The following is a 25,325-nucleotide window of genomic DNA, read 5'->3' as shown; positions in this document are numbered from 1 at the left end:
TCTCTCTCTCTCTCTCTCTCTCTCTCTCTCTCTCTCTCTCTCTCTCTCTCTCTCTCACACACACACACACACACACACACACAATATACAAATGATACAACAACAATAAGATAGCCACTACAAAAATTCCCATTCAGAAAAGGGAAAAATGGGAAACATGCAGCAAGCATTGATACTGAGTCTGGTCTGGCAGGCACCAAAGGTCACCCGCTTCTGGCTGGAGCACATTCTTGCTATGACCTTGGGCCTACCATTGGGAGACTTCCTCCTGCCTCATTCTCTGCAGCTACCAGTTCTCCTTCTGAGAGGCCCCACATACCCAACTCTTCCGTGGTCACCACAAAGGCAGGAGCTGGGGAGCCTGGCTCCACACAGGCTACAGCTCATCTCCTGCTAGTGCAAGAACCTGTTTGCAGCCTTGAAAGATATTTGGAGCATAGACCTAAAAGTTTTAACACTATAGTTTTATCAGGATAGGACTTTCAACCCCTCAAGAAATGGATTGGCTGTTACAAGGTATCAAATGTATGTCCTTTCTTCTTTGTTCTTTCTACTCATATTTAAATTTCAGCCACTTCTTGGCTGGACTTATCTCATTCTAGAAACACCCTGACAAAGGTAGCCACAGTAGCCAACACACACACAGTACTTTCCAAGCTGCCATAGCCATCCAGATCACCTCATCCTTTGCCACTGCAAAACACGGAGCTTCACCTTTCCGGCCCCTGCCATCAGTTCCTTTGACATTTACCCACTGAGTATTAGGCCAGTGCTGTTGAATCTTTGCTAGAGCATTGTCTCATATAGACCACCAATTTTGGTACTAGTCAAGAAAATATTGTTAGCTACTGTAATAGACATTCTCCAGTCTCGATGACTTATAAGTAGGTCTTGCTAAGTACCTACTACATACTATAGTGCCTAAAAATATTTGTAAAACACAAGGACTGAGATAGAGAGATAGATAAATAGATATAGATATATAGGTAGATAGAGAGATAGATGATTGATAGATAGATAGATAGATAGATAGATAGATAGATATAGATAGATAGCTGCAAATAGGTTGTTTTGAAATAGTTGTATTTAATTTTTCACAATTAAGGAAATCAAAGTTTAAAGAAATGAAGGAACATGTCCAGAGTCACATACTGGAATGAGGCAGATGTAGGATTTGAGCCCAGGGCTATGACACTGCATGCACTTATGCCTGCAGAATTCCCTTAGTTGAAGCCAGAGCAAGAGCAAACTTTATCTTTTTATCTGCATTCACAGAAGAAAAAAAAAAAAAGAACAAAAAGACACCTAAATCCTGACAACTTCCCTATAGGTTTAGATATTTTCTCTCTTTCCACTCTTTCATCCAGAGGTATTATCCTTTATCCATTGCATAATAGTCAGTTTAGGTGATTAAAAAATCTATAGCTTTTGAAAGAATGTGGTTTTTGTCCTGAAACGAGTTTGCATAATTCTGCACAGTGACTGTACTTAATGGCTTCTGCCCATGTCAATATTTCTATTCTCTACTGAATGATCTGTGTATTTAATTAATGTTTTCTAGTTACTTAGAGGATTTTATTACATAGCTATTCAGTAAGTCTGGCAAAGGCATACACTGTCCCATGTTTACTTTTTATGGGTTTTGACATATTAACTGTTCATAATAGGAATGCACATGCAAATTTAAAATGTTAAAACTTTTGATTTGTCTGAAATAGGCTATGCTTCATTCATTTTTTTATGATACACCTTTGTCTATCAGGTACTGAGCAAGTTCTATTTGAGAAGCACCATAAAATATTTTTAAATTGCCATTTTCAGTTAAATTAAATTCACAAATTCTTCTGTGAGTGTGTGTGTGTGTGCGTGTGTGTGTGTGTGTGTGTATTACAGAGAGAGAGAATAGGAGCAGTTAGAGAAGGGAAAAAATAGTAAAATTTATAACAGACTTATAAGCTAAAATGTCAGAGGATTTGTGCTGATTGCAGACTAAAATGTCAGAGGATTTATTCAACTACATAGACAGAACTTGCAAGATAAGTGTCCTTCCTAAAAATTTATGATTCACATATGGAACGAAGCTTAAATAAGACCACAATGCAAAAGCATCACTTCACGTATTTCCCATTTTGTAAAAAAATCATGTTCAATTATTTCAAGTTATTGCACCAGTCAGTGAGGGCCATGGGCAGAAATAATTCTGTCTCGCAAAATCATAAACACAGTTTCACTAGTATTCCTGTTGTGTAAGTTGAGGCATAAACTTTCCTAAGTGCTCTTTTTGCTCCCAGCAAGATGACACAACTTAGTCTTTAGGTATCACTTTAAAAGGCAAAAGGAACTCCGAGTAAGAGGGTGGGACCAGCCGTGGGTAAAACAGAGAAAGAATTATTTAGACACCTGAAGCACTTGCTTTCCGTACGTCTCTTTCTGAGGTTTGCAGGACATTGCCATGCTTCACGAGTGTATATACTAAGCTCTTTGAAATGTGAGTATTATGGGAAGGATCACAGTTGCTTTAAATTATGGAAGTTGGCAAGTGCCTGGAAGAAGGAGTGGGAGGTTGTCTAAACTGAGAAAGACAGTTGCAAAACTTCGTACAACAGCATGAGCTCCAAGCTTCAAATGCATTCTCGTGCTCAGGCGAGCACTTTATTTTTCACCAAGTTGTTTTTTTGCACTGCACTGGAGCAGCTTTGAACAATAATCATAATTCTACTTTAAATGTTTTAATGGTTTCTAAATTCATGGGACAACCAAAGCAAGAAAGCCTCATGTTTTGGAGAAAAGTTTGATACCAGCAATGCCCAGTAAAGGTAAGCTACTATTTTCGCTGCAATTTTTCTCTTCTTCTGTCCTGTTTGGATTTTGTCAGAATATAAACTGAAAGCACTTAATACACTTACTTGTAAAGAAATGGGGGAACTTGTAGAAAGAATGTCAACAAATGATAAATCAGTGGCTAGAAATCCTCAGCAGTGATGTTTTTTCCTACTTTCTATTTTGCTTGATTCATGAATCTCTGTGAAATATCTTTGACTATTTGGAAAATGCCTTTTCTCTTAGAACATGCAGGAGGGTCATCAAATCTCCGTTATGATGAACCCAGCTTTCATCAGGGTACTGATGGGCTACTTGATTGCCAAGGTCAGAGTAGCTGTGTTTTCTTGTTTCGTTATATGCAACTCAACTTCCAGAGCTGCGGTTCTTCTAACTCAAAAAACTCTTCCATAGATTTTAATAACATCCCAAACCTTCTCTGAATCATGGTCACTATGGTTTACTATAATGTTTGTTTTGTAGAATATTTTCTTAAAGTTAAAAAAATCATTTGACCTCTGCTTGTAATGATATAGGAGGTTGCGTACAGGAAATGTTATACATCCTCAGAGGAAAAGAAACAATTAAGCTCAACATGCCTTAATTCAAGTCACAATCGATGCTGTTCTCTCAGGAGAGTGACTTTGCCTTGTCAGCTATGCCTCCCCTTCAGATAGGGGAGCAGAGACTTTAAGATACGTCCTTGCTTTCCTATGCATTAGTCATATGAGAAGCATCTTGCGGTTTGAGGTGGAAAACACAAGTGTGTAGTGCGACATTTCTCTTTCCCTGAGAAGCTCTGCGTTATCAGAGTTCCCATCTTTCCAAGGCAAATTTCCAGGTGCAAAAAACCAGACATCCACTGAGATCGCAAATTCTTCCTGCAGGCTGAGAGTTTTAATAGAACCCACATTCATTCCTGCACGCACACATGTGTGCTCCGGGCAGAGGTTAAACATCTCTGTGGGTTCGATTGAGCTTGAGAGGTTTGGGACACGGAGGTGACCTCAGTCTGCAAAACCTACTGGTAGAGAAACATTTGCAATCAAGTCGTCAGGCCTGCGAGGAATGTGAGGCTCTGCCCAGGGATGTTGAACTCGGGCTAAGAAACCCTCTACCTCCGCGCTGTACCAGCCGTTGCTCTGTTTCTGGAATATTTTCTCCTTCTGTGTCAAATTCTAGTTACATAAGGTGGTTTACAGGGGCTTCCCCTGCCTTGTGGTCTCAAGGATTAAGGTCTGAAAGGAATATTTTTGTAAGAAAATGAGACCGCAGCTCTATCAGCTCATTGCAAGCACATTGAGGCACGTCCTTCCTTAGTTGTCTCTCCCCGTCTAATTGTTGGTGGATAAGTGACACTGCTAATCCCTTGTCCTTCGCCTTGCCAGGTCCCCTTTGTCCCTCTTCTCCCCCTCCTCTTCTAGCTGCGCCATCCCACAGAACATTATGAGAGGGAGCAGAGGGGTGGACAGGCGCGATTACTACTGTCACCTCCTTTCCCATCCTTTCGGCCCACCCCTCGGCCAGAAGGGGAAGCCCCCACCCTATCCGGAGAGGGGTCTCGGGGCCCCACCCATGACTTCATCACAGGCAGCAGGAGAGCGGGGATGGCCAGCAGTTGTATGGCGCCTGAGTGTGCCCTGGGGACGGGTGCGGCATGCGCAGTGTGGCATGACGTGGCTTCCCAACATGAGTTCCCGCAGAGGCTGGCGGCATCTCCGAAAACCAAACCCACCAGGCCCCGCCCGAGAGCTCCAGAAGGCCTCAAGAAGGACAAAAACAAAAGGGCGATTAGGGTTGCTAATGGAGCCCCAAGCCAGCTGACTCACCCGAAGCAGTCACTGGGGGGCTCTGTAATGAAACCTGGACAGTGCCCCGGAAAGGACAGGTCAGGGTTGTCTCCAAAAGGGTGCCGATGAAAGAGGCCTGCTGTGGCTGTGGAGAGGCCACGAGAGAGGCCTCCTTGCAAGGGCTGGGCAAGGAGAGTGTTAACTGCAAGGCTGCTAGAGGGCGGTAGCCTTCTGTCTGGCTGGCTGTGGGTGTGCACCAGGCTGAGCTCAGGTTGGGGCCATAGGCACAGGCCCCAAATCCATGGACGGACCCTGACAAGCCAGGCTCAGAAATCCATGCTGAGGAATAGGAGTGGGACAAGGCCCTAATTGTGTAAGCCTTCACCAAGGGTCCATTTGGTGCCAGGCACTGCGGCAAGGCTGTTTAAAGACGGTTTGACAAAGAAAAGTCAGACATTAACAGCAGTGCAGAAAGCACCCGGCAACACCAAGAAATGCTTTGCCCATCAGCCTGCTGGACTCAAAGAAATCTTTCCAAGGAGTTACATTTGAACAAGACCTTGGAGAATGAGCCACTTATCCTGAGAGCCCAGAAGTGACGGGGATGTCCAGCAGAGGCTGATGTGCAAAGGCACAGAGGTGTAGAATCACGGCAGCTCTCATAAACCAAGTGGCCTTAGGGTGGCCAGCCTCTGTTTCCCAAAGTGAGTTCCAAGGCTCCTGAGCTTCAGTAGGTTGTAAATAAGAGAGTAACCCTAAGGATTTCCTGGTCAAGCAATTTGGGGAATGTGGGAAGCTGGGCACATGTGGGAAGTGGACCAGAGCCCGGGTTCCGAGTTCACAAACTTGACTTCCAGTGCCAGCCCCACCTTTCACCACCTTGGAAGCATGGACCCAGTCAAGCATCCTTTTCTCCATCTGTTAGATGAGGGTAGCAACCATATCCATCTCCTAGGGGCATCCCAGGGATTCAATTAAAAATCCATATAAGGGCCTACTCACAAAGTGCCCGGCATCTAATGCGATCTTAATGAATGCCAGCTAACATTAGCTATTAATGCTGGTTCTTTTGCAGCAGGACCTCGCACATTTGGCTGATTAACAAATCCTCTGACTCTCTATGAGTGATGATTAGAATCTGATGTTTTCCAAACTCATTTGACCAGGAAATCATTTTTCCTCCCGAAGAGTAGCACACCGATCACAGATGCCTCCAGGAGAATGGCGAGGCTTGGTTGGTCTGATGAGTTGAGACCACATGTCCTTAAAAAGCTCAAAGGTTTTCAGGATTTAATTGAAATGTGCCAATTTTCATCAAGCTCTTCACAAATTATTTTCCATATCTCTAAGTGCCAGGAGCCCAGCAGCTGGTCTTCTCACATCTAAAAAATCAACTTTTTAGAAACCATTTTCAACTTTTAGAAGGAAGAGAAAGGTGACAGCATGGTAAGGTTTTGGAAGTCATTTCATACTTCAAAAATCAGCATTTGCCTACAGTTTAGAGACCTCCTGTGTAGATGAAAATGCAAAGGAGAGACTCTAGATGAAAACAGGACTCTACTTTCAAGGAGCTATCGATTGAATGGGGAAAAGAAAGCATGCAGTCTAATGCCATAAAATGTAAAATTAGATATTATAAGACATAATAGAAGAGAAGTTCAAAATAAATAAGAATTTAAAGAAAATAGAACCAGAATAATCAGTCACCTTCTTAGATGTCTAATGTGTACACGGAGCTATGTGTGCTAAGCCTTTTACAATATTATTAACTCATTATCCCTTAACCAGCCCGCAATGCCAGAGTGGATTTATTCATTTCATAGATAAGGAGACAGAGCTCCAGAGAAAGCCGGGGATGCCTGGAGTCTTTCAGAACCATAGTAGTAAAGGAAAGTGTGAAATTGGCGTTCATCTGATGCTCTAGCCCTCACCAGACTCTTCCAGGGAACAGCATAGAATTGGGCCTTGGGGATGGATAAGGATGGGCACGGGGCATTCCAGGAAAGAAAGGAACACCAGCAAAAGTACAGAAAAGCACAGCAGAGGGAGAGGCCAGGAAAGTGCCCTGGTAGAGCGCAGTGCATGCACAGAGAGCAGAGAAAGGTGACCTAGGAGACTTGGGCGGAATCACAGAAAGTCTTAAACACCAAACTGCAGGGTCTGTATTTTTTTCATGGAACAATCAGTACAAGCTGGTAAACGAGAAAGTAATGTGATGAGAATAATCATTTAAGATGACTGATCTGTGCACAGCAGGGACAGAGACAAGACTTCTCATTAGTGAGCTGGGTTTGTCCAGGCAAGAGATAGCAGCTGCCCGTGGCCACACAGCAGTTCTGGGGCAGAAGGGACTCCTAGGAAGACTCAACCTTCAAAATCACTATCTTGTGCCTCACTAAATCCAGATTCCATGTGGGCCTTGGTTTCTATCCTGTCAAATGGGAGAAGGTAGAGAACCAGGAATGCAAGAGGGGCTGGCTGACCTCTGAGGGATCTCAAACTCCATGGAAATGACATTCTGAGTCCTTTATGGAAATTGTTAACTATACAGTTCCCCATCGACCACTAGGTTCCAGACTTCTCCTTCATTATCAAACAGGCATATTTCCAAAACAACTTTAGGGTCTACAAAAGTTTTGTGAGTTTACACAAAACTTTACAGCTATCGCAATTACATGATAAATAACATTGGCGTGCGAAGATTGAGGGAGGGTGCATTTTAATATACCCCTAAAGAGGACCATTTGTCTATCTTCCTGGCCATCCACCTTTTACAAAATTCAACTGTCTGTCTGACTTTCATGACTGAGAACTCTTACTGCGGTTTGTATAGCTCTGAATCTTGCAGTGTTGTGAGAGATGGTTATTCCCGTAAATGATTTATAACTTCCTGCAGCTTCCAAACAGGTGAAAAGCTTTCAGACAGCAGGATTAATTATCTGTAGAGTCCCCAGTGCCTTAACACTGCAGTGAGTCTGAATCTTAATTTACAAACATAAGTCTGCAAGAAATGTCACATTTCTTTCTTTTCTTTAGTTCAGTTTAAATTTGGTTCTTAGAGTCTAGGCCAGCAGGAACTTTAGTTTCAAAAATTATTGGCGCTCTTCCCTGCCCCCATCTCCAACAGCAGGGTCAGGCACAGGTCCTGAGAGGTCCTCTTTCCCATCCTACAAACCCACTCTTACAAATTGCCTGTCTCTTTGATGACCGTGGATTCTGCTTTCAAAGTTCAGAGGCTGAGAATTGCTGAGAAGGCTGGGGACCAGGTGTCTGAGCAGAGCCGAGGTCTGGTTGGCCCTGCAGTACAAAGAAGACAGCTTCTCCCCCATGCCCCAGCCAGGAGCATTTTTCCAGGTCAGGGAAAACTGCTCATCAAAAGTACCTCATTTTCTCCCTCTGCAGTGTTCCTTGGTCTGGGACTCTAAAAATAAAAGGAAGCAGTGTTAGATTTCTGCTTCCTGTTTTGCAGAACCTTTGAAATAAGGGCATGCAAAGAGCTGGTCAGGATTCTTGAAATACTGACTCGGAGATGGAAAACGGCTCACAAATTCCCGTTTCAGGAAACAATTCCATCACACACCTACTAGGTATTCAATCGTCAAGGAAACATGTGCTCCACTGAACGATAAAACACATCTTAACAGGATTTCAGAACGTCAATGTACTGCCAATGCCTAACGTTTCCCAAACAGCTTCTTCTCTTAAAGTGATTAGTGATTTTTTTGTTTCTCTCTGGCAACATCAATTTATTTAGAAAAGACATTTATGGAATGATTTTTTTATCCCATTCCATTCTAAAATCTAATTTGACATCAATGGGATCATAGTTATGAAATTCTTTGAATATATCAGAATTATTGATCTGTTGTACCATAGGCATGTCTAACTCCTTCTGGATTCATTAGCATTCCTCTTCTCCTGTGCTATAAAGATCACGCTCTTTGGTATGCTCTAGGAGGAAGGAGTGCTATGGTTTAAATGTGTCCTGCAAAAAGCATGTGTTGGCAGCTTAACACCCAGTGCAACAGTTTTGGAGAATGGACCATCCTGAAAGGTATTTATTTAGATCATGAGAGACCTACCCTTGGGAGTGGATTAATGCCTATTATAAAAGGGTTTAGGGCTGCAAGTTCTCTCTCATCCTTTTGCCTTCTGAAAAAGGGATGCACAGTACAAAGATCCCTACAAGAAGTGGGCACTTAACCTGCGACTTCCAGCCTCCAGAACTGGAGGAAAGAAACCTCTGTTCTTTATTAGTTACCCAGCCTCAAGCCTTCTATTACAGCAGCACAAAACGGAAAAGACAGAGAGCTGTGAAGCTTTCTCTCTTGACCCTTCTCAGCCACCGTCACCCTGTTGCTGTCCTCTGTACCCCATTCCTATTCACAGGGAACTCCTCATCACATCTGGGGCACCCCTCTTCCCTGTCTGACATAGGTCTAGAGAATTGGAGTTTTGTCTTTTGCCTTCTATAGGTTATGTTAAACACTATAAAACTGCTGACCCTAAACCACTTTACTTCCTATAAAATGCAACTTTATACCATTCCAATATAATCTAAAGATGTAAAGAAAAACTCACTTCTTAAAGATAATTTGTATGGCAGCCTTTTACACATGACAAAAATATGTTGAATCCCCACAGTTCACCCATGTGTGTGAAGGGGAGTGGTATCCAAATACAGGGGATGATCAAATGCACAGTGAATGTTTAGACCTCTAAAAAGTATTTATTACAGTGAAAGACTCACTGTCATGAATTCCCTTCAGAATACTCCCCTCACCTCCCATGCACTGGTCCCATCATTTCTTGCCACTCTCTCAAGCATTTCCAGAAGCACCCTTCCATGAGTGTCTTTAAAAAACATGGTCAAAACCACAGTGAATGCTGTCTAGTGACTGCCATCCAACAGAAAGCAGGCTCATGCTAAGATGGGCGTGTGTCTTCATCCACCTTATTTACCAGACCTGGCACCGTGTGATTTCTGGCTCTTCCCCAAAGTCAGAATAACCATGAACGTGAAAAGTTTTGAATCAACTCAGGACATGGGGGCAGCCACAACAGCATACTAAAGTTATTCACAAAAGAAGCCTTCCTGAACTGCTTCGGAAAGGGGCAAGAATGACGGGATAAGTGTGTTGAAATGAGGGGGAGGATTTTGAGGGAGTTGACGGCCATGTGCCTTTTACTGTAAGGAAAGTTTTAAGAAAAATTTAAACATCCCCTATACTTTTTAACTATACTGTATAGCCATAAGAGTTTACCTAAACTATATGTTTAATTTAAACTTTTACTGTTTTCATCTAGTACATCTCATAGGCACTAGAATTTATCCAATGTATGGATTGTACCTACAGCTCCTTGCCAGCAGGAACAAAATACACTTAATAAGGCCATTCCTTCCATGAAAATACCACTGGTTCCAGAAAGGTCTTTACTGTGCCAGAATCTGGTCCTTCTTGGTATCCTCCAGTCAGTCTCTGTTCTGATGTAGAAGAGAGTCCTGTGACATTTTAAACGCTGTCATGACCTGCCTTCACCACCTCCTCTGTGGAGGGCTTCCCAGACACGCTGTGTCTCCTCCAGGGTGTGTGTGCCCATCTTGAAGCAGACATGCGAAGTCGATTATCAGATGCCAAGTGTCTCACACATCCACGCCCGCTCCGCCTTGCTACCTCAGTGGAGACGGAGATGGAGAGAGGCTACCTGGACTCTGTACTGGAAAAGAACCTGAGCCCTATCTGAAGTCAACAAGAAAGAGCACAGAGATCAGGTAGTCACTCTAATGGAAAATCGGATGTCTCCCAAGGCTGTTCTAGTACAGCTTGATACTGTCTGCCAGCCCAGAGTCCAGGGGAAATATTATTTCTTCTGACTTAAATGTCCTATGTTTCATAATGTTGAACTTGGATGAGCTTTGCTAGTGAGCCCATCTCATAAAAAAAAATCAACTAAACCATTGAGATTATTTCATGAATATAGTTACAGCAAAGCTTTTTTGCATTCATGCTATGGTGCTACTTTTCATCTCAGTTAACTGAAAAATAAAGCATCTGGAATGATGATCTCTGGGTAATGGTTTTAGCTCTATCCCTTCCTGTCTGTGTGGTGATGGGTAAATAATTTAAATTCACTGGACCTCTGTTTCTTCATCACTCAAATGGGAATAATATGTCCATGAGACTCACTGGAAGAGTTAAGTGAGATGCTGTGTAAGAAAAATTTGAAGGCTAGAAGGTGAAATGCAAATGCTAGTTACTCCTGGGAGCCAGTGACTTCTTTGTTATGGAAAATTTCTCCCTGAATAAACTGACACCTCCTTGGGATCAAAAACCAAAGCACAAGCAAAAGGAATGCAAACACACCAGCGACTCCGTGAATGGGCTGTCATGCAAAGTAAACAGGCTAAGAAGGAGAACTTCAGCCAAGGTTCAAATATTCCCAGGATGCAGTCACAGCAGTGAGGAGGGAGATCCAGACTGGCTCTCTCTGGCTTGCATTGATTCTAGTGATGTCACCTTACCCGTAGTTCCACTTTCCATAGTTTCACTGGAGTCTGATCACATTCTTTCATTAACTATGTCCCGGAAATATTAAACAGAAAATTCCAGAAATAGGAAATGCATCGGTTTTGAATTGTGCACCATTCTGAGTAGCATAATGAAATCCCACACTATCCTGCTCTGGTCTGGGAAGTGAATCCTTCTACTGTCCCATGTATCCACGTTGTATGTACTACCTGCTAGTCTCTCGGTGGTTCTTCCAGGTATCAGACCAATTGTCAATGGAGTCTGAGTACATGTGTTTGAGTAACTTTTATTTTGCTTAATAGTGGCCCCAAAGTGCATACTTTTACACAGTACATTGTTATAACTGTTCCATTTAATTATTATCAGTGTTTTTAATCTCTTACTCTAATTTCTAAATTAAACTTTATCATAGGTGTGTTTGTATAGGCAAAGCATTATATATAAATGAAGGTCAATACTACCTGAGGTGCCAGGCATCCACAGGTCTTGGACTGTATCCCCCACAATAAGGGGTGATGACTGTATCAAAGGTTTTCCACATTTGCAGTGATTCGTGCTTGCTTTTGGCAATTCAGCAGTGCTGCCCTAATGCTTTTGTCCACAAAATAAACTATAACCATTTCTCAAGGATGCATTAGCGAGGCTTTAGGTAATACACTAAGGGTTACAATCCTAAATCTGGAGGACCAAGAAGAAAATGGACAGGAGTGAATTCACAAAGAGATCCCAGAGGGCTAGGATTGTATGTCCCACCTGAAGTGGGCAACCCCCACTGCTCCAGGGGAGGGCATCCACAGAAAAAGTAGTCCAACAGTACCACATCTGCAGATTTTTCAACAAAATCTATACACCAGAATGTTTTCGTGTGAAATGCATCCATTTCAGAACACTTGCTGTGTGTTTGACTATGGAAATGGCACTCTCATAAGTTTTGACTATAATCTAGAATATGGAGCTCCTATTTCCATGCTGTGTGAGAAATCTCCAAAACCTTTCCCATTAAACAAGCATGTCCTGACCAGCCACACGCGAGCATGCACAGTACCTGCCAGGAGCACTAAGAGCACGCACTCGGCAGGAAGCACAGCTGAAGGTCACGTCTCCCCTTGTCCTCTCAACACCCTTTTACAGACGATGCTCTGTCCATTCCTATTTTACAAGAAAAACCCAAAGCCTCGCCATCTATTAGAAGGCACACATGCATGCAATGAATGTGTAACCGGCCAGCCAACAGAGCAGGTATCTTCGTATCTCTCGCCACACAGACCGGAGGGGAAAATGTGAAATGTGCTTCCTCCCATGGGAGGAGCAGTGATTTTCCTGTCCTCTCATAACAACAGTCCATGAATCGCCTATGCTTCCCCTCCTTCTGTAGAAAACTGGCCTGCCCTGTAATTTCCCCTTTTCCTACCTTAACTTGGCCTTCTTTCACCCAGCCCACTTCAGGCAGCCGATTCCCTCTTTCCATCCCGCCTTCATGCTGCACCTCCGCTGCTCTCATTTTCCATTACTCCTCTTCACACCTGCTCCTCTGATTTCTCTCTCCCTCTGGTTTTCCCACTGCTCTCTCCTCCCAACCTTCACTTTTTTAAGTCTTTTCCTCTCTTCATTTTCTTCATGCCCTCTTCTGCCAGCACTCTTATGTCTAAATTCTTTTCCTCTGTTGGTATTTCTGCTTCAAGTCCTGCAGGTTATACCCCTCAGAGAACAGAAGCGCCCAGCGCAGTGCCCGGTGCATAGTAGGAGCTCCACCAACATCAGATGGCCCCGTCTACACCTGATCGGAGGGGAACTGAAGGCAAATGCAAAATAAAGCAGTGTGACTGGAAACAAAACTTCAAAGCCATGAAGAAGAGAAAGAACATGATATGTAAACCAGAAGGAGCAACCTAGTTACTATGATTGCGTGTGAAATTTCACATCCTGGCAGCTGAATGCAAGGCCTTTCAGAAATACAGTGACCTGTGTATTCTCGAGTGAAGGCCAAGGAAGTGGGAGTGAGATTCCTTCCTTTTTCCCTGACCTAGATCCTGCCTAAGAACAGGAGTTTTTCCCCATATCTCAGCTTTATTTTCAGCAATCCATTAATCTCTCCCTAAGCATCCAGTGCTGTACTGTGTTCGAACTTCACTCAAGTGACATTTAGAACATTGTTTTGTGTAGCGATGAACACAAGTCATATAAGAAAGGCAATTTATAGGTGAAGCTGTTGCTATGGTATTGCCAAAGGTAACCTATCATTTGGGTTAATCAGAAGTCTTACTGAATACAGGTTGGAGCTGCAGCTGGGTGGTTTATGGAAGCAAGGTATCAGCTAAAGGAAGGAATTAAAAGAAATTCTGAATTCCTTTCCTTTTTCCCCGAAAGATTCTCATTGGTTTCCATGGCTTTCCCTCTAAAACTGCTTTCAGGCTTTGAATATTCCCCTCCAGTAGAATTTGTGAAGTAATTTTCAAAGATGTAGTGTTAAGTACTTAGTATTTTCATCTGCAAGGCAGCAAAGTACAGGTTAGTTATGAAACCAGACTAGATCTCGCGGGAAGCCCCAGCTCCATCATTTTCTGCTCAATTAACTTCTTGCCTCTCTCTCCTTGTGAAAAATGAGGATGATAGTAGCCATCTCATTAGCGTTATTGTGAAGATTAAATGAAATAATATGGTATTTAACACATCACAGATAATATTAAAATTCCCATTTCTTCTATGGAAATGAATAGGAGAGAAACCATTAGATATGCAGGGTATTCATTCAGTAATAAATGATTTGGATTTTCTTTTCTCTCTTCCTCCCCTCCTTCCTCCCTTCCTTTTTTTTCCTCCCTTCTTTTTTCCTTCTGTCCTTCCTCTTTTCCCTCCCAATAAGCCATCCAGTGGGAACATGCATTCAATAAGTTTTCTAACTAAACAAAAATTGCAGATTTAGTTTAACATTGTCATAGTAACAACTCCGGCAACGCACTGCCTCAGTTGTAAGATTTGCATCATCTACTGCACAAAACAACATTGCAAACAGGAATTGAGTGAGATCCTGTGAGAGATTCAGACGTGCTGAACGAGTGTGAGAAACAGAGCGAGACAATAAATAAAGGAAGGCAGGAGTTTCAGCTTTAATCCTGAACCTTGGTACACTGTAGCAATGAAAAGGATGTTTGGAAAAGTTCCAAAGCCCAGGTTGCACCCAAAAACCATTATAACAGACTCTCCATGGATGGGACTCAGGCATCTGTAATTTTTCAAAGCTTTCTGGTGATTCTAAGGTGCAAGCAAACTAAGAACCATTCTTTTAGATGAAGAGACCACCAATGATGCAAAAGCTGCTGTCCTTCCAAGGCTGTACACATGATGTGCAGATGCTCATAGCTTTCTAAGATCTACAGAACCTTTTCAGATTTGTAGAAATGGAAGTTAATCCATGAAAGGAAAGGAAGGACAGAGTAGCTAGGAAGACCAATAGCAAGTGTGGCTTAATCCTTCACCAAACATGGTGGCTCTCAGAAGGAAGGAGGGGGAAGATGCCTTGAGGAGTTAGCAAAAGCCATGTAATTTACTTTTAGAATACAATTTATTTTTGGATATGGGAGACTATAGCATATTTGAGCCAATATACTTGTAAATTTGCAGTTCAAGTTTTTGGAAAGTGGTGAAGCAAGTTTCTGCCTTGATCCAGTAGATTCACCAGAGAATCTTGACCAAACTTATTCCCTGCTTCATGACTTACCGTGTATTATTGTATTTTTAAAAATCTTCTGCTATGTCAAACGTGTTACTTCATCACCTGTCTTCACCCACACAAAAGTTCTTCAAGGCGGCTGCCTCCTACTTTACAAACAAGGAAATTTTTCAGATGAGGCAATAAGATTCAGAGAGGTTCAGTAGTTTGCCTAAAGTCAGTAAGTGGCATAACTAGGGCCCATAACTAGGGCTCAGCTGGGCCAGTATGACTCCAACATCGACAGTTTTTTTTACTGCCCCACTCTACGTGCAAAGAACAAATTCATTCCTTGGAGATTACATGTTTCCTTAAACACTGCAAAATGACAAAACTGTGCCTTGAAAGATATGCCCACCACCATGGCTTCTCCACAAAATTAATAAAAATGAGTGCAAGTGGAAATGTATCCCAGACTGCAGCTATACCTTTGGGTTACAGCTGGCTTAGCAAGGTACAAATCATTCCAGACAGAGGTGAGTGAGCATCATATCTTTGCCATAATTAACTCAGGTGCCCGGGAAGGTAGCAAGGGACCAGCCGGGATTGGGATCGCCCATAACTGACACTAGCCGGAACTGCAGCAGCTTGAGCTAAGGGCAGTTGGGGTTTGGATCGGCGTGACCACCCTGAGTGCCATTGGTCTCCACCATCTGCCCACTCCTTCCTTCTTCCCTGGGCATGTAGTCTCTGCTCACTTCTGCCTGCCAAGTCATCCCACCATTGCCAGCGCATTTGGCTATCTTTTCTTGCAGAAATTCAATCGCCATATCTTTCGATTACCCTGAAAACAGATTTGTGTCCATTTGTATGCAATATTTTCCTCCTGCTATATCCATGTTTGCATAATCCAGAGGGCTGCTTTGATTTCTGGAATATTAACTTAGAAGAGAATGAAATCTAATAAAAAATAATATTAGCTATAAATAGCTGCATAATCTGTGTCAGTATGATGATTTCCATTTGGTTTGCAGACTGTAGATATTAGTATTAGTTATTCACTGAAATGCAATGGGAGAATGAGCAAAATGTCACTTCCTTCTCAGTAAAAAAGCCTCAGATCCTGGAAACTGCTAATGCACTGCCCACTTGGAGGAGCCAGAGAAATTTCATGCTGTCTTTTAAAAAAATAATTTAGTATACTTTCTTTTAAAAGAAATTGGCTTGCAGGTTCATTCCAGGACAAATTTAGATTCTTTGAGAATGAAGTTGGGTAAGACCATAACAAAGACTGTTTAGTTTGGACATAAAAATTGCCCAAATGCCCATAAAAGGGAGAATTGGCTAAGCATGTCATATTTCTTCAAAAATTATCTAACAAAAATTTGAGAAAATCATGTGATACACCAGTAAAATACAAATGCCTCAAACAGAGTTTGTGTCTCAGACTAAATTGTGGCGATTTGGCCAAGAATGTCATCTATTTTATCCCTAGTTGATTACCAAAGTCACAGGAGAAAGAAAAGTATGCATTTGCTGAAGGCCTACTGTGTGTCTTAAGCCTAACTAGGTGACGGACAAACATTATTCTGTGTGGTCCCCCCAGTTACCCCTTCAAGGTTGGCATTATTCCCTTCACACCAAAGAAGAAAAAGAAGCTGAAGAAAATGAAAGAAATAACTAGAATCCCTGGGCAGTGTTTAGGGTGAGGCTGCACTTGGAAAATGAAGCAAAAATTATTTGACCTAAATACGTTTGAACTGGTGAATGTAAGAATCTTAGGACGTTGCAAAAAAGGAATTACATGGCACAGTGAAGCTATAGACCCTGTCAACTTAAGTGGATGATTTATGTGAGTCTGAAGCTGTAGATAGGGCCATCCACTGTGTCCATGGTGACCCAACAATGGCACCGTGACCCCCTCCAGCCAATTGTAAAGGATGTTTTGTGGAAAGCTGTTGTCTACACTTATTCCTCATCAAAACCCTCTTTCCAACAAGGGAATGAGGCTCAGAGGTCTCAGGCCACACTGAGAGAAAGGTGGACAGACACCTGAATGCGCTGTCCCACATATAGTCACGAGCAGGGAAGGAAGGACTTGTACATGGAGTCCCTGGTGAGGGCCAAGTAGCCCTGACTGGAAAGAGAAGAATGTTCTTGAAGGAAAGTAGTAAGACAAAAATAGTGTAAAACCACAAACTGTGAGGCATTGCAAATATAGGAGAGATAATTCTGATCTGACTCAGAAGGGATGGAAAGCCACTAAAGGCTTCAGAGAGAGGGAGAGACATGTGGGGAACAACGTTTAGGAATTATACTGTTAGGGTTGGCAGAGAAGGACTAAAAATGGAAAACCAGCATCGAGGGGGTGGGGTGGGGGATGGAACTCCCCGTGGAATTTCAAGGCTCTCTGAAGGTCAGGCTCCAGTGAGTCTCGGCATGCCACTGTTAAACAACGCTATTCTGCTTTGGTTTTTTTTTTGTCCTGGAAATTGAACAGGACCTCATGCTTGCCAGGCAGGTGCTGTGCCGTAAGCTATATCCCTGGCCCTCTCTGGGTGTCTTTGAGCTGTGCTACACTCTGTCCTGGGTGCAGGAAAGCGTGCAGTTGAAGCAGCCTCTTAGGCTGTCTGTGTTTTTTGCCCAATGCAATTGATGTTGAACAGTCTAAGTCCCCGTTGTCTTTGATGTGGAAATGTCTTGAGGACATTGGGGGAATTCCAGGAAATCTTCCAGGGGAGAACTCCAGAGAAACTATTCCTCACACTATACACATGTTGACCTAAGGAAGCAGAGAGACAGTGATGAGGGGAAAGCAGTGGGGATGGTATTTGTTTCTCATTGCTGTAGGGCATTAATTTAAATTATTGGAGTCCATACAGTGCAGCATGTGGAGGGCTCACTGGAGTGCTGCTCATAATTAAAGAATGATTTTCTATAGACACGCTACCTTACCCCATCCCTCCTCGTTGTGTGTTTGAGGCCCCACTGGATTCTGATTGTTATCAAAGCAATCTGTAGAGATCAATGCATTGGGAATATCTTAGCCAGTATTTGCTTTTGGAAGAAATGCATTTGTGCTGCTTATAGGTTGTGAAAATTCATAGAGAATGTGGTTGGGAAACTGAATTGAACCTTACTTCATCTCCTAGCCCTATGATCTTAGACAAATGTGTTCATCTCCAGAAATAGTCCATATGACAGCATCTTTCTCAAAGCAAGGAGTTGACATTGTGATGAGCGGGGTCATAAATCAATGACAAGAGAGCCAGGCAATGGATGCAAATGAATCCAGTGGGCTAGGAGAAGACCTGAGAAGCCAGAGCTCCTGTGGCCCAACCAAACACAGCACTAACTCCTCAACCCCACGCAGAATCCTCAGACGAGAGAACGACCTATAAAAAAAATACTATGACAGTTTGAGAGAGGTGGGCCAGAGAACAAAGAAGAAGGTTCTTAGCTTTTCAAACAAAGGGTCCCACATTTTCATTTTGTGTTGGTTCTATAAGTTGTAATGGTGGCCCTAAAACTGAGACTGGACATGGAAAGCATCTCTGAGAAACTGAGCAGTAGAGATGGATGAAAGTTGATTCAGCTACCAACTGTTGGGGTGACACAGTTCTCCTTTAAGCAGAATTGTAAGATATTGTGGAACACTTGGCATCCCAGGACTCTCCTCCTTCCCAACTGAGGTTGTCAAGCCCAAAACCCTCCAAGAGGATATGACACCACATCTGCAGATGGGCACTAAACCTACTGAAGGGGGAAAAAACCAGTGTGGCCAAAGGAAATGCTAGTGTATTAGTCAGCTTTCCCATCACTGAGAAACAGTACCCAACAACCAAAACCTAAGGGGAAAAATTTAATTTGTTTACAGTTTCAAAGGGTCCAGTCCATGGTTGGCTGGCCCCAAGGCAAGAATATCATGGTGGAAGAGCACAGCCAAGCAAAGCTACTTAGTTCAGGATGGCCAGGAGACAGAGGAGGGGAACAATTCCAGAGAGGAGGAGGACAGGGACCAGATATAGTACTCCTTTTCTATCCTCTTCTTTCCCTTTCCCTTCTGAGCGTGTGGTAACTACTATTCCATTCTTTGCTTCAATTAGATCAGCTTTTTAAATCTTTTGCACATGAGTGAGAACATGCAGTATTTGTCTTTCCATTTCTGGCTTATTTCATTTAACATAATTTCCTCCAGACTCACCAATTAAGTCTGACTTTCTGGAAATTCTACAAATTGATTTTAGTTCTGTCCTTAGAAAATCCACAGAATATGGTCACCCTCTGTCAACAGGGCAGTCTTTCAACTATTTGAAGACACTGCCAGTTCCCTCTTCCAAGATAGCAACTTCTTACTTTTGACATCCCATCCATTAATTGTTCCTCATAATGCCCCTAATTTTAACATTTTGGTCACTGTCTTAGGACATGATCTAATCTGTGAGAAATTAACTGCCATATTTTGTTTAGGCTCTAAATGAAATAACTAGTCCCAAACTCTGCTGGTAGGACAGCTGATTTACATAATTTTTCTGAGACATAATTTAGCAATCAATATAAAACTCTTTCTATGTCTTAAAATTTATCCCAAGGAAAAACATCATAAATGTGCTCAAATATAGTTATAATGCTATTGGGGTATTTATATTCCAAAATGTGGAAACAACTCACAAATAAAAAATTAGAATACAACTAAAGAAACTGGCACATTCATACAGCCACTAAGTACTGGGTAGTTTTAAAAAATAGCAATGTAAGCAAATCAAGACTGATTTGCCTAGGTAATCTTTTAGTCATAACAGACAAGAGTATAAGATATTGAGTACAATTTGATTATATTTTTATTAAAACATTCTTCTATGATATATAGAGAAAATCATTTCCCAGATGCTAATAGTAGCTATCTAATTGATTCCACTTAAAACATTTCTCCTCTTTATCTCTTGTTTTCTACAGTGAGCTACTCCATTTGTAGGAAGGAGGTGCAGTTCTGCTTTGCCTTTCAAAAGACTGAAATTGAAACAACTTTTCAATAGTTCCCTGCTGCTTTTGAGAATAGAGGCCAAATATCCTAACTTGGGACATAAGACTTTTCTTGATCTTATCTCTTGGGTTTTATTTCCTTAGTCTTTAGAAGCATGTTTTCATGTCAGTCACACGAACCCCTAAAATTCCCAAATGTGTGCTTTTGTTTTCCCCTTGACACCATCTGCTTGAAATGTGCACTAGGTGAAGACACTGGCTGAGGGAGATTGTCCAAAGTTACACAACTAGTAAAATGGCAAAGCCAGCCCTATGCTGTCTGTGTCTGCACTGCATGCTTTCTCCCCAGGATCAGAATAAAATACTAGCACTGTCATGATGATATTCTTCTAATTATCTTTGTGCCACAATCTCAGCTGGGTCTGAGAATTACATATGCACTTCGTTCCATTGCCATGTACACTGAGGGTCAAAACGATTTCATGTGTTTTTTCTCTTTGAGAAGAATGATCCAGGCAATCCAGAGCAATATCTTAGCCAGACATTAAAGTCCAGTTTGCAATATATGCCCCATGTAGTCCGATTTTTGTGAATATGGTCTACTCTGACTTCTTTCCCTTTTGTTATAGGAAGTTAATATTGAATTTCAAAACCTAAAAGGTATAAATAAATTCCAGATGTCCCCCTAAATCCCTTTCAGTCTTGCATTAGACTAGAAGGAGACATTGCCGTACATAAGTAGGTGATTACATTTAGGTAAGGCCGAAAGTATCTTCAGCAGTTCCTCAGCCTTTAACCACAAAAATAATGAATGCTTGGGTTTCTTGAGAGGCTGAGTTCCCAAGAGTCACAAACCAGCTGTTGGACACATGCTCTGATCTGTTCCTCTCCTTAAAGGTGACGGGATCACAGGCCAGTGCAGGCCACAGGAGCCAGGCTGCTGGGGTTTCAGTCCACGTGCATAGCTTTGGCCAGGTCACTTAGCATTTCTATTCATCAGTTTTCTTGTCTGTGAAATAGGATTAAGCATAGCACCTACATTTCATAGGGTAGTAAGATTAATGAGTTAATAATTTAAAGTGTTTTTCACAGTGCCTGTCACATAGCAAAATACCTATACTCATTATTACCTAAGAAGTTTGTGACACTGGAAGTCCTCAGTGGCTGGGAAAGTCCTCATGTTAATTATTTTTTTCTCTTTGCTAGGACAAAATACCTAACACCCAAAGTTCAGGAAGGAAAGGTTTATTTAGTTCACAGTTTGTGGAGGTTTCAGTCCATAATCAGCTGGCTCCAAGGCAGGGTGGCATAGCACAGGGGCAACACGTCATGGTGGCAGAAGACAGCAAAAACAGCAAGAGTGAGAAGGGGGGAGAACAGGCCTCTTTTCCTCCTTTATATTGTAAGCAGGCTGCCACCCTTGGGTGGGTGTAGCACTCACTCCAGCTCCAAGGACCCTGGCCCCCTACTAAGTCTCTTAGTTAAACTTCTAAACTTCTCAATTTGACACAATGAACAACATCCTCGAGGTAAGGGCTTGTCCTCTACACACTAGGAGGTAGAACTGCTGAATTACTTAATTAGACTTTTCAAATTGACACAATGGCTCAACCATAACAGTCCTTTCCTTCTTTCCCTCTAGTTAGACAGTCCAAAGTCTCCATAACCTTTGAGTATGAAGACCCTCCTTCTTTTGTGAAGGACTAACCAGCTAACTTCAGGCCACAGACCCGAATCACAGACCTGGATTAGGCTGCAGACTTCACCCCTAAGCCTGGCGCAGACCCCAACTTTCCTTACTTAAATTGTCATTCCCAATCTGTGAGCCTAAGCCATGCTGCACGCAGTGTAACTGTGATGACCACACGGATGTCCTGTCCTTAGAGAACACATAAATGTGGCTGCATCTGTCAGATTGATTAAAGAAGATCAAACCTGTAAAATGCCAACATGCTCGTAACAGTGTTCTAAAAATGATAATTTTTTTTCTTTTTACCCTCATGCCCCCATTAAAGAAGGGCACTTATGTTTGACAGGGACAATTATAACCATGAAAGAGCTTCACTACTAGCCTTCAGCAGATCATTCACATCCCATATATCCTTCAGTATTTCCGTTTCACACCTCTAGATTGTGGGACAGTACCAGTAGGCAACTGACAAGCTTGGGGGTAGTTCACTTGGCATATCTTTCCACCTCTCAGCAGAAACAAAAGGTTACATGATATTTCATTGTTTACAGAGCACTTGCACACATTTAGCTTTGCTTAGTCTTTAAAGCAACTCTGTAAGTAGGTATTATTGTTATTATTATTATTATTATTATTATTATTATTATTATTATCATCATAACAGCCATCACCAATAGCTTTTGCTTATAGAAAGCCAACACCTGGAAAGAGAAAAAAAGAACTTGCCCCAAACCACTCAGATGACAAGTGGCCCAGTGTAATTTTTTTTAAACATTCCTCTCTTTAAAAAAATTTTTTTTTTAATTTTTAGTACATGTTTGCAATATATAACGATTACATTCTTTGTAGGGAGTTGATACACCTACTTAACTTAATTTTCTTTACTTCCCTTGCTCCTCCCAGTTCTGTGCAAATTTGAGCCTGAATTCCTTGCCTTGAAATTTTGCAGTGTTTTTCTACTAAACTTCACTGCTAAAGTTGCAAGATTAAAAAATGTAAACGTTCTCTTCCTTTGCATGTTATTTATTTTGAGCTTTGATTTTTGTTTTGTCTCATGTTGCCACAGTTGGCAGCCATACGTTCTGCACAGTCTTTCATCCAGGTGGAACTATTTCTGTAGGCTATGATTGAGTATCGGATGGTTGGCTTGAAAAAAATGTTCTATTGGCATTTTGCTCAAGCAGGATTTTGTTATAATGTTGCCAAATGATGCCTCATCTGAAAAGAAAAAGGAAGGATTCCAGAAAATTTGCTCAGAAAGAGGCCAAATCTTTTGAAACAATGAGGTATTATACACAAATCTGAAAGCATTGCATAATGAGTCTAGGATGGAAATGCAAACGAAGGCTGTGTGGGTGTTTGACTTCAAGCAACAGAAACCAACTTTAGCCATCTGCCAAAATAGGATTTTGCTTTCCTCACCTAAAAGAAAATAAGTTTGGAGATAATGCACTCAGGGATTGGTGCAATGGTTCCACCTTAGTTTGAGTATTATAACAAGATATGAGAGTCTGGATAACTTATGCAACGTTGATTTCTCAGTTTGAGAGACTGGGACTTCTGAGTTCCACCAGATCTCACGTCTGGCGATGCCCACGAGGAATGCTGATGGCCACCTCTTGCATTATCCTTACATGGCAGAGAGAGACCACCTCTTTCATGTCTCTTCTCATAAGGTCACTAATTCTACCCATGAGGGCTCCACCCTCATCACCTAATTACCTGCCCAACCCCCCACCTCCAATTATCATCATATGGCACATTAGGATCCCACCACATGAACCTGGGCGAGGCAGAAGAAAAACATTCAGTCCCTAGCAGCTGCACACTCTCATCAGAGCCCCAGGTTCCTTCTGTTTTTCTGCTTCCCCATCTTGGCATGGAGCGCCCTTTGTTATGGCCAAAAGACATCTATCTATTCTACTTCCACATCATGACTGCATTCTGGATCAGTGGTAAACTACAATGAACAAAATATGCGCAGGTCACACCAACTGAGTCTTCCCCTTTTCCAGCATATTCTTCTGTCAACTTCTTCTTGCTTATCATTTTCCTGAGTGGGTCTTGTGGCTTTCATTGGCCACAAGGAGTCTGAAAAGGTGTGTATTTATCTGGTCACATTGCTCTCCAAACAAACAATGTCTCTAAGAAAGAATGGGAAAATGGGCATCCAGCAGCAACTCACAGAATCTACCATGAAAACTAAAACTGACAGAATGCCCACGATGTGTTAGGCACAAACTAAAACAGCACTAAGAAAGAAATGACAGTATATTTGCATTAGACATTTAAAAAGTGACGTCCAGGGAGATGTAAAATGCGAAACAAGCACTTTTTTAAGATGTTTGCTATGTGGATTTTTTTCTCATAAGACAAAGCCTGGCACAGAGTGGACATTCAAAACTGACTTCAAGTATTTCCTTTTCTTTCTCCTCCCTCAAATGAAATTACAGACCAGCACTGGTTTCCACTTGGAATGCCTTCATGTGTGCATTTCTAGTTACACTTTCTGTGATTCAATATGACTTCTATTCTAGCTGGTGTTATCCATATCTCCCAATCCCTCACTTATGAGAGCATGTTAGATCTTACCCACTCCACCTGTTCTGTCTTTTTGACTCACTCTTGAACTGTCATGATATTATATTCACCTTTAATGCCACCAGATAAAAAACAGTATGGTTTAGAGGTTGATCAGCCTCCTCATTGTAGAAGCTCAATAATATCTGTTGAATGAGTGAATCCCAGCATCATCATTTACCAGCTGTGCAATCTTGGGCAAGTTGTACATATTCAGTGAATGAAAACAGGAAAGAAGTGTTGGTTGTTATGAGCTGCTGGAATTTCAGAGTTGTTTAGTATGCTGCAGCATTACAGCCATGAAAGCCGATGACAAGGGCCTGCTACCATGTAGACAGGGAAGGATATTCACAGGAAAAGACGTACAGCAAGTTGTGCCAAAGACATTTACTATAGAGTGTTATCCGCACTGTAACAAGATACATTATTCCTCTGTGTCAGTTAGCACGCACCAACAACCTTGAATTGTAATAACCACACATATTTTTTTTAAAAGTACTAAAGAAATAACCAACCAATAAGTGTTCCAGAATCATATTCTGAGATTTTTATAGCATGTATAGAGCACCACCATGGAAAAGAAATATTTCCTGGACAAGCATCCTTCTCTCGCATCAGTAGCCAAGCATATGGGATGATGACGATAAAAGAAAATACCCAGAACACTTATCTTACTGACACAGCTGCTGGGCTTGAGTCTGGGGAAACGGTTAAACAGTCTCTGTACTGACAGTAGAAAGGGCAAAGAATCTCCCCTATGAAAGAAGAATAGCTCCTCTTAATTGTCAGTGAAAATTTAAACTGGAGTAAACTTGAAAATCTGACATATCATCACCTGGAATTCATCTCTGCCAAAATATAAATTCACACCGCAGCAGATAGCACTTTCCATCTAGCTTTACACACTCATGTCTGACTTCTCTTTATGAAGCATCTGATCAATCAGGAATTTTGGAAGCAAACAAGCAGATGTTTGGCATTATATATAAGTTCATACATAGGATATGAGTCAAAACCTAACTTTAGTTAGGTTATTACTTAAGAGATTCCTTTTGGGGGGCAGTATAAATTCTAGAAATATACTGTGTACCTTAGAATCAGACAGATCTGGATTTGATTTCCAGGTCTGCGGTCTAATACATGTATCCTTGGTCCTATAATACTTAAATTGAGCTAAATGAAATTTCTTTGTTTGTGGCTGAAGGATGCTCACTATTGAGAATTTCATATGCCAATATCGTGCCTGTCTAACAAGACTAAGTCCAGAATAAAAGAGCTGAGTT

At 41.9% G+C, this 25,325-nt stretch overlaps 1 protein-coding gene across 1 annotated transcript in view; it reads left to right on the top strand.

Moving 5' to 3' along the window:
• The first annotated feature begins 2,385 nt into the window (after positions 1-2,385).
• The window catches only part of C1qtnf7 (C1q and tumor necrosis factor related protein 7), a 98,140-nt gene continuing 75,200 nt past the window's right edge, over positions 2,386-25,325 (top strand). Inside the window, exon 1 of the mRNA XM_005402531.2 lies at positions 2,386-2,816. Within this exon, the coding sequence (XP_005402588.1) occupies positions 2,804-2,816 (13 nt within the window). The 5' untranslated portion in view covers positions 2,386-2,803. The remainder of the gene's footprint in view (positions 2,817-25,325) is intronic.

The sequence above is a fragment of the Chinchilla lanigera genome, unplaced genomic scaffold (assembly GCF_000276665.1).
Source record: "Chinchilla lanigera isolate Chin_1 unplaced genomic scaffold, ChiLan1.0 scaffold00079, whole genome shotgun sequence".
Taxonomy (NCBI): Eukaryota; Metazoa; Chordata; class Mammalia; order Rodentia; family Chinchillidae; genus Chinchilla; species Chinchilla lanigera.
The sequence above is the reverse complement of the archived record's forward strand: the minus strand, read 5'-3'. Positions and strand labels throughout refer to the sequence as shown.